Here is an 8,358-nt window from a genome sequence, read left to right as displayed (position 1 = left end):
GTCACACATAAAAGGGCATAAAGGGATGACAAGTGGAGCCCCATGGAGGAGCTGCACCCTCCAATGTCCCACCTTCATGGGGGCCCCACAAAGGGGGTTCCTTGATCCCCAAGTCCTTCTAGAAGCCTTTTGGAAAAAGCCCCAAAAGGTGGCTTTCCATAAATATCCCCAAAAGCACTTTCACTATTCACGACGACATTTTTCAGCGTCCGTTCGAACTGAAAATATTTATGTGGGCTTAGAACATTTCCAGTACCCACTAAAATAATTTTCAACGCGTTCCGAAACAATTCCGGATTAGTGATTTTCATCTGTGAAAAGCATCTAAAGTGGTTCCGGCAGCTCCGGAGCATTTCCAGCTTTTATCCCAGAAAATTCCAGAAAGTTTTCAGAATGACTCTGGCACCCTCCAAGAATTATCAGGCATGTGCCGAAACCAATTTGACTTAATAGTATATCCCGAAACAACTTTTCAGTTTCACTAAAACTCATCCGATGACCTCTCTCTGCGGAACTTTTCCGCTGTCCGAAACTTTTTCGGTAATTTTCTCTCAGACTCCCTGTCTAGTATTCAGCAGATAGATGACCCTTAAGCGTGTGACCCTATAGGTTCGGTGAAGTATAGAAATGACCCGGAACCCCTTCCGGATCAATATCGGAGCCGTGGACACCCATATTGACCCCTATACCCACACAAATAAATATTTGAGTGAACCTCCAGTTGTCGTGTGCTATTCCTGTTGCTTCGTGATATGTTAAAAATACCTGAGGTGAGACATGTTGGCATCCCCGTGGATCAACAACTTGTCCACTATGTCAGTTACCTCGTTACTGGTATTGTTCTCCTTTCTCGTTTTCGTGTCCCGGCATCCTTGTGATCAAATAACACTATGTCTGGCCAGACGATGATGGATACTGTAACACCGAGAGGGCCTAGAGATATCTCTCCATCGTCGGAGGAGCAAATCCCAATCTTGAGCTATCAAGTTACTTGACATACTTTTCTATGAACCCGTAAGCCGCCGTAATAGCCACCCATTTACGAATGACGTTTAACAAACCCCAAAGTTCATGAAGCAATTATGAAGAAACTCGATACTCTCATGGTCTAAGGAATCATGCAAACGTTAACCATCTCTGTGTTATGTACCATTAACTTGTGACGAATGAATCTCATAGCATAACATCAATCCAAGTCGATTCAACACAAATGTTCTCTTAACATTGTGCCCTCAAAGTTGTTGACATAGACATGCCCATGATCAGGAAAATAGAACCATCACGCAACACTTGAGCTAGTCTTAGAGGTCAGACTAAGAATACTTCTTACCGTTTATTATTCCACACGTGCATATGAGTCTTCCTCCGAGCCTCGTGTTATTGCAGACTCGAGAACCATAGCAGTTATAGCATGGAACATAAACATAATTATGAACTTGGAGATAAATAATATCATTTATTATTGCCTCTAGGGCATATCTCCTACACGCGGTGCATTTCTAGTAAGAGGAGAATCTAAGCTTGCCAAGGGCATCCGTCTTGCACTCGAAGTATGGGTCACGAGCAACCACTCCCTCTCGGATACGAGTGAACACATGCCTTGCCATACGAAAATGGCGACGGAATTTATCCGGCTTGAAGAGCGGGGTGTTCGCAAAGTAATCGGCTTAGAGCAGGGCATGGCCTCTCTCCCTGTTGCGGTTCAGGTTGGGAGCACGGCCAGGGAGTGACCCCTTGTACCGAGGAAGCTGCCGTTCAATGTGGTCGTGAACGACCAGTGCAGCCACCACAAGATCTCCATCATCCGATGACGAATCGTCCGATGAATAAATGAAGTGGTGGAAGAAAAAATCATCTCCACTGTCCATACCTTTGTGGGCAAAGTGTCGAACACCTTGCGGTCGTGGTGGTAAAGAGGCCGCGATGATCACCTTGATGCAGCAGGGGTGGTTGGCGGCCGGGTACTGGCCGCTCTGGAGCACTCGTCAGAAGCTGCCGTGGCCGCCGTGGTACATCGCCGACAGTCGTATCCCCTCTGCCACCGGCTACGACGGCGACGGCCAAATCTCCTCCAATCGACGGCCAAAACTACGGCGAAAGCGCGGGCATGGTGGCGGCCATGTTGAGATGTGGTTTGGTATGGACGGCCGCGGGATGCACAGTGAGGAGGCAGCCAGAGAATAGTGACGACGCCAGCGACGGGGTGGGGCGGGGAGAGGGGGTGAAGGCGCTGGAAGCGAAGGGACTGCTAGTGTCCCCGACAGGCGGGCCACGAGGGGGGACAAGGGCGTGCGTCGAGCCCGTCCACGCGATGTCCGTTTCACCCCAAACTCAGCGCAAGTTTGGGCCGGGGATGGGTTGAAAACGGACGGAATCCGAACATTTGTCTGTTTGGGGTCGCGCGTTGGGTCGCGCTATTTGTCCATTCTATCCCAAACGGACGCACCCGGACAGGATGGGGTCGTGCGCTAGAGTTGGCCTAAGTTGAAACAATCCAATGGCTGTAGGGGCCTAGATCGGACGGCTAGCAGCGCCCTTTTTAAAATATATATACATAGGACAGCGATGTGTTTTTCTGATGAAACTGCAGGAAATATTATTATCCGGTAACAAGAAGTTTCTTTTTTGAAACATTGAGCCTACCTTCGTCAATCTTTACATCTCTCTAAGTTACAGGGCCAAAGGTTCACCGCCGATCCCTCTGCTCCATATGAACACATGAATATCTTTCTTTTTCTGATGAGACCATCAACCATGGATTGTCAACTTGAGAGCCTGAGTGGTTCGTTGATAACAGCATTCACCGCGCTGGCCATTTCCTTTGGCGAGCTGAATCCGTCGGTCCGAAAGTAGAACAGGTGAAGTATCTTGCACATCTTCCAGAACAGCTCCTTGCATGCCCTGGGAACAACCGTGCCTTCCTTGAGGACCAATCTTAGCAAGTCTCGCCTCGAAGCGACTATGGACTTCTCTATCGCATTCTTAGCCGCTTCTATGGACATAGAACCACCGCTGTGAAGAACAAGTAGCGAAACGCTGTTCAGTTTCCCCTCGCTGCCCTCCCTCTGCAACATATGATCGGAAACAGGTCAGAGTCATCCTAATGCATATGTCTAACACATAGTTTAAATATTACTCCGTTTATAAACCCAAAATTGGATAGTTGTATAGCAGCACAGGTATAAAACAGAGTTGATTAATAAAACAGAGTAGAGTTGATTATTCGCAAAAAAAACAGAGTTGATTAATTCTTGTACAATGTCAAGCCACCAAGATAAGAGGCATGGATATCTCTTTTTTCCTATGATTAACATGACAATAGAGCTTCGTTTCACATCATTTTAACAAAACAGAGAACTAGAGTCTTGACTTTTGCGGGAATTGCAAGTCCACCATAGTTCAAATGGTGTGTGGAATAACATAAATAATACTGCCTCTGGTCCATAATAAGTGTCGCAGTTTTAAACTAAGGTTGAACTAACCTTAGTTCAAAACAGTGGCACTTATTTTGGATTGGAGAGAGTAACATTAAAGAAACACTATTTTTATGCAGGTCTGCAGGTCTGCGAAATCTTGAATAATGGTTGGTAACATAAAGGGGTCTATGCAGAGGCCGGGGGTAATCCTCCTTTCCGAAAGAAAAAAGCATTAAGGGGTCTGCAGGAACACAAACTTTTTTGTGATAAGAGGGCCCAACATACCTCAAAGCCTTGGCTGTCATTGAGGAGACGGCCACAGGTGCTCATTAGCCTAAATAACTCACTGTACTCTTGATTTTTGACAGCACTCCCCAATAGCTTTTCCCCGACACAATACAATGTTGGAAGCACAATGGGCCCCAGTGCGAATGAAACTACCCCATTTGTCATGTATTCTTCCATTGTTGGCACATATTGGCTCCTCTGCCATTCTGCCTCGGTCATCATAGACCTCAATAGAAGTAGCCACTGCAGATGGATTTCAACCTGTCAATACTGAACATAATGCAACTCAACAAGAGGAGGGGCAGACATCAAACTCACTATTTCTATCAGGTGATTTTTAACGTCACGGTTTTGTACGGCAGAAGCGATTGATCCAAGCTGGTTCACTGTGGTATAGAGAGCACAAAATACAATCCTTACTTGCTCCGAACAGAAGTCATCTTTGTGATGCTCATCCCACCTAAGGCGGCGGCCATTGGCAAAACAGAAAACATGACTTATTAGCAATGTGTAAGGCAGAAGCAATACATACGAAACAGCAGACAAAGACATCAAGTTTAAGGACTGTACTTCTCAACTAATGCTATGAGGTTTTCTAGTTCTTCTTTTGATCCTCCAACATCAAAGAAGTCATCAACAACGGTTGTGAGCACACCGTTTTTGGCCCACGATATGCGAGCATCAGAAAGTTCAGGAGGAAAAATCGTAGCAGCAGCAGAGAGATAACAATATGTCAACTTCTGCCGTGCAAATTGTAGCTGGTCCAACCTGTTTTCTTTCACCCACCTGTTGCGACAATTTTTTGAAAAATCTCCAAAAACAAAAAAGAAAGTTTACATGACAAGAGAGCATAATGGCCAGATTACCTATCAAGATGCAGGAGTTCATCCTGGTAGATAGATTGAGAAAATGTGAAATCGTCAACAGCCAAAGCCAAAAGTTCTTGGTTGATACCATACGGCCTGATTCAGCAAAATGTTTGAATTTTTAGTATGATGTCTAATTAAAATGATTTAAAATACAACTCTTATTAGAGAAATGAGAATCTTACAAGCATTCTGTCTTCAGGATGTGAGAACCTCTAGCATCAAAATGTTCGATGTTCCTCTTGTGGTCTAGGCGTTCCAGCGTGGTATAGAATGGAAACTTAACGGCATACTCGACCTGAAATCACAAAAGCACAGGATTAGATATAACTTGAACTAGTATCAAGTAAAATAGGTATCTCAAATTTCATGCAGGCACCTCTAAGTTTGGTAGGCCCTGCACCCCTTCAGAGCACAACTTTTCTGACAATAAGCTGCCAGACCAGTTGCCAATGTTATCTAGGATTAATTCATGTTCTGCTACACTGACTTTTGAAGCCTTGTATAGTTCCAGTACAGATTTTGTATCATTTAAATATCCTTGAAGTGAATTATGGAAATTAGAGGCTTCAGCAAGATGAGACAGCTCATCTGCACCAAGATATAGAATTAGGAAGTTAGACTGTTAATTTGTTAAACCAAGAACAATGACAAAATTGACAGGATTTTCTGCCTAAGTACCTGAGGATACATCATACCCATTCATCCTTAAAAGGCGGAACGCCATTGCACATGTTGCTACATCCATCATAATTTCCTCGTCTCTCTGTAACCAGAAACTGAAAACAGGAGACAGTAAAGTTTACAAGCTACTAAAAACAGATATCAGTTTCCTATTTACAGTCATTACCTGTATGCCATGTCTAAGATTCCCTCTATCTCACTAGAAAAATGCCGAGAAATTCCGATCTTTTCAAGCGAATCCACCATTGAAAGTTTCCAGTGCATATTTAGTGGATACACTGTTGGTACTGCAAAAGGTCTACTGGTATTAAGTATTTTGCAACACTTTAAACCCTTGCAAATTCTTCACAAGGAAAGGTACAAAGATCCACCTGCACCACCAAATTTACTGACTACCATATTTAAATAATCGAGGGCCTTATCATCATAGTTGTGGACTAACGCAGCAGCAGTTGTGGAAGGAGAGTTGAACAACGACCCGTTCTTCCTCTGAAACTTCATAACTTCATTCCAGTCCAGTAAGTTTCCTAACCCTTCGGAGACATAGGCCATATATGCTTCTCTCCCATAAGATTTCTCCCCGGCCTGCCTAAATTAAGTCAAGTATGAGAATTTTTAATATGTGACCCACAGGTGATACTCAAATTATGATTGCTAATTTAATCAGTAAGCAAAAGACAATATGAATGACATGGTGGTCCTTTTTCCTTCATATTACGGTTGATCGAAAAAAAAACAGAAGTTCTTACAAGAAAACCTTGGTACTCCCTGGAGTAGAGTTGGAGTACCAATCAAATCCATCCGTTGGTTTGCAGGGTTAGTTCAGTATTTTCTCCAGCTAAAGAAGTGTTGTTTTCCAATCTTTAATCTAGGTTCCCAAATCCACCAGCCTAATCAAGCACATGCGGCCGCGCAGCCGCAGCGGGAGGCACTTTCATCGGTACTCCAACTCTACTCCAGGGCAGATAGTGCATTTCCATTCAAATGATCAACCCATAAATATTACATATACTTATAAACCAACTGCCCTAATACAAACGGGGGGAATATAATTCATACCAATGTTTTTCCATCAACAGACCTTTTCAATTCCATCTCCCATTGCTGAAGAATCCAATCAATATCAGTTTGTCTGACAGGAAATTGCAAACCCGCCCCAACGGCAAGGCTAAGCATACCAGGAAAAATCATGTTAAAGCCTGTAGGAGCAGCAATCTCCTCATCCATGACAAGGGAGAAATGTCTTCCGATAAAATGTAGTCCTGCACATGGCGTTAAGGCGTTTGAGCTCTTGAAAACAAACACAGGCAGACAACATTCACATGTGTCGGATAATAAGAAATAAGAAATCTATCTCTGTACCTCTCCTTATGTGCTCTTGGCCAAGATTCCATTTCTCAAGCGCAAGAACACATGCCAATGTGGATAAGAGAACGTTCTTGTTGGCTGATGACCCAAGGTCGTTGTTATCCCAAGATCCATTTTCATGTTGGTTTTGCAATATCCATTCAACACACTGAGGGAAGCATGGAGTGCGAGGGGAGCCCCGCAAGGGCACCATAGCCACCCACGCGGTGTCGTATGGAGACGGCGGTAGTTCAACCTTGTGGAGCTGCTTCCTTATTCTAGCCTCACGGTCCTTTCGATGCTGCATTTGATCAAAGCAATGCAGTATATAATTTAGCAAGCAACTCAAGACAGTCTCGGGAACCTCGAACACAGTAACCATCAGTGACGTCAGTACCACGTCTAGCAGGCTTGCCGTTTCTGCTACCAACATCTTCTCGACATATGCTGTTCATAGAAAAAGAGATGCCATGTGAGTCACGACCGACGAATCAATTAAATTAGGATCCGGATCATGCCGGAGTAAGACGTACTATAAAAATATCAAGTACTAGCAATCGCAAGCCTACAGCAAGACAATTGTCAGATCTATTCAATTCAGCAGCAGTGTCGTTTTCTGTTGGCATCAGGTCGGGAGACAGATACGTGCGGCATAGGGGTTGTTTCTTAGGTAAAACACATACAGGGTTCGGCTGAACCTGAACTCCAAACATTTTGGAAATAAATTGCTGGAATTACTCACAGAGAAAGTGATTTCCTCGCGTAAGAAAAAGGTTCACCAGGAACAGAAAAAAAGGAGCGATCCAGCCAGGTAAGATCTGGGGAGTTACCACAGCACGGAGTCCCCGAGCGAATCCGGTGGAGTGGAGGAGGACGGTGTCGACTGCCGGCGAGGGATCGGACACGGCGCGCCTCGGAGGGGGGAATCCTTGAAGCGTGCACGACGGCGCTGGCGGGAGTGAGTCGAACACGACGGTTGGAGCGAAACCTCGCCACGAACTGGGGAGCCGCCGGGAGGGGGAGGAGGGCGCGATGACCAGCCTGCCGGCAAGGCGCCGGGAGGACGGAGGGGCCCCCAGCGTTCGACATGGGTTGGGAGGGATCTACGATCGCCCAGGGCCGCGGCCGCCGTCGACGGGGGATTTATTGCAGCATCGCCGGAATAGGAAAGCAATGAGAGAGAGTGAGAGCGGCGGGCAAAGGGGGAGGACACTGCGAACGGAAAAGGTGGCGCACTCACGCTTTTATCGGCCTCTGGATGTGGGACCAGCAGGTGTGGGGACGGCGGCGGCGATGCCCGCGCCGTCGCGCCACTTGGCGCCCACGCGCCCTCCCTGCCCGCTTCCCGCAGATAAGTTCCTCTTTAAAAATTATTTGAAGTGATCTAAACAGTCTTATACAGTATTTCTTTACGAAGGGAATATTACTTTCAAAACTAAAGTTAACCTGAAATGCAAGCAACTTTGACGACCACCGCCGGTCCCTCCTATCTCCGATGGCCTCTGGATCATGGAGGTGAGAAGAATCTCGGCCCCCCACCAACGAATGGGATCTCGTTTTGATTCTTGTTAGATTCACTGTCTTGGTTGAGGATGTATGACAGCGGCAATGTCTTTTAGTAGGAATAATGTCTTTCATATTTCATCCCGCCCTGATGGTGTGTTTAACATTACCGGAGGACGTGTGGAGGTGTGTTTCCGTCGGGTCTTGCAGGATTCGGTCGGTGCTGATCTTCAGAGGATTTGTTTGGATTCGGT

The 8,358-nt window shown here is 45.7% G+C and overlaps 1 protein-coding gene across 5 annotated transcripts; it reads right to left on the bottom strand.

Annotated features, from left to right (window-relative positions):
* Positions 1-2,508: 2,508 nt before the first annotated feature.
* Positions 2,509-7,828, bottom strand: LOC125539505 (ent-kaur-16-ene synthase, chloroplastic-like). Of its 5 annotated transcripts, none has more exons than XM_048702972.1 (14): positions 7,432-7,828; positions 6,999-7,048; positions 6,617-6,902; positions 6,314-6,516; positions 5,626-5,839; positions 5,421-5,541; positions 5,252-5,349; positions 4,950-5,161; positions 4,756-4,868; positions 4,571-4,666; positions 4,275-4,490; positions 4,023-4,164; positions 3,702-3,947; positions 2,509-3,065 (listed from the first exon to the last, which is right to left on the bottom strand). In XM_048702972.1, exons 1-14 carry the CDS (start codon positions 7,688-7,690, stop codon positions 2,763-2,765), a joined length of 2,559 nt encoding a protein of 852 aa, XP_048558929.1. In that variant the 5' UTR covers positions 7,691-7,828; the 3' UTR covers positions 2,509-2,762. The 5 variants fall into 5 exon arrangements, with proteins under 5 accessions (XP_048558929.1, XP_048558931.1, XP_048558930.1 ...); XM_048702974.1 differs by having other exon boundaries at positions 5,626-5,843; positions 6,336-6,516; XM_048702973.1 differs by having other exon boundaries at positions 7,002-7,048.
* Positions 7,829-8,358: the final 530 nt, after the last annotated feature.

Source organism: Triticum urartu, chromosome 2 (genome assembly GCF_003073215.2).
Source record: "Triticum urartu cultivar G1812 chromosome 2, Tu2.1, whole genome shotgun sequence".
In the NCBI taxonomy this organism is placed as follows: Eukaryota; Viridiplantae; Streptophyta; class Magnoliopsida; order Poales; family Poaceae; genus Triticum; species Triticum urartu.
The sequence above is the reverse complement of the archived record's forward strand: the minus strand, read 5'-3'. Positions and strand labels throughout refer to the sequence as shown.

Excerpts from the sequence above, each read along its gene's own strand:
- LOC125539505 (XM_048702972.1), bottom strand. The coding sequence starts at position 7,690 with ATGTCGAACGCTGGGGGCCCCTCCGTCCTCCCGGCGCCTTGCCGGCAG. Across the intron at positions 7,049-7,431 it reads CTCGGGGACTCCGTGCTGTG|CATATGTCGAGAAGATGTTG; the intron begins GTAACTCCCCAG and ends TTCTATGAACAG. Across the intron at positions 4,667-4,755 it reads ATCCTGAAGACAGAATGCTT|GCCGTATGGTATCAACCAAG; the intron begins GTAAGATTCTCA and ends TTGCTGAATCAG.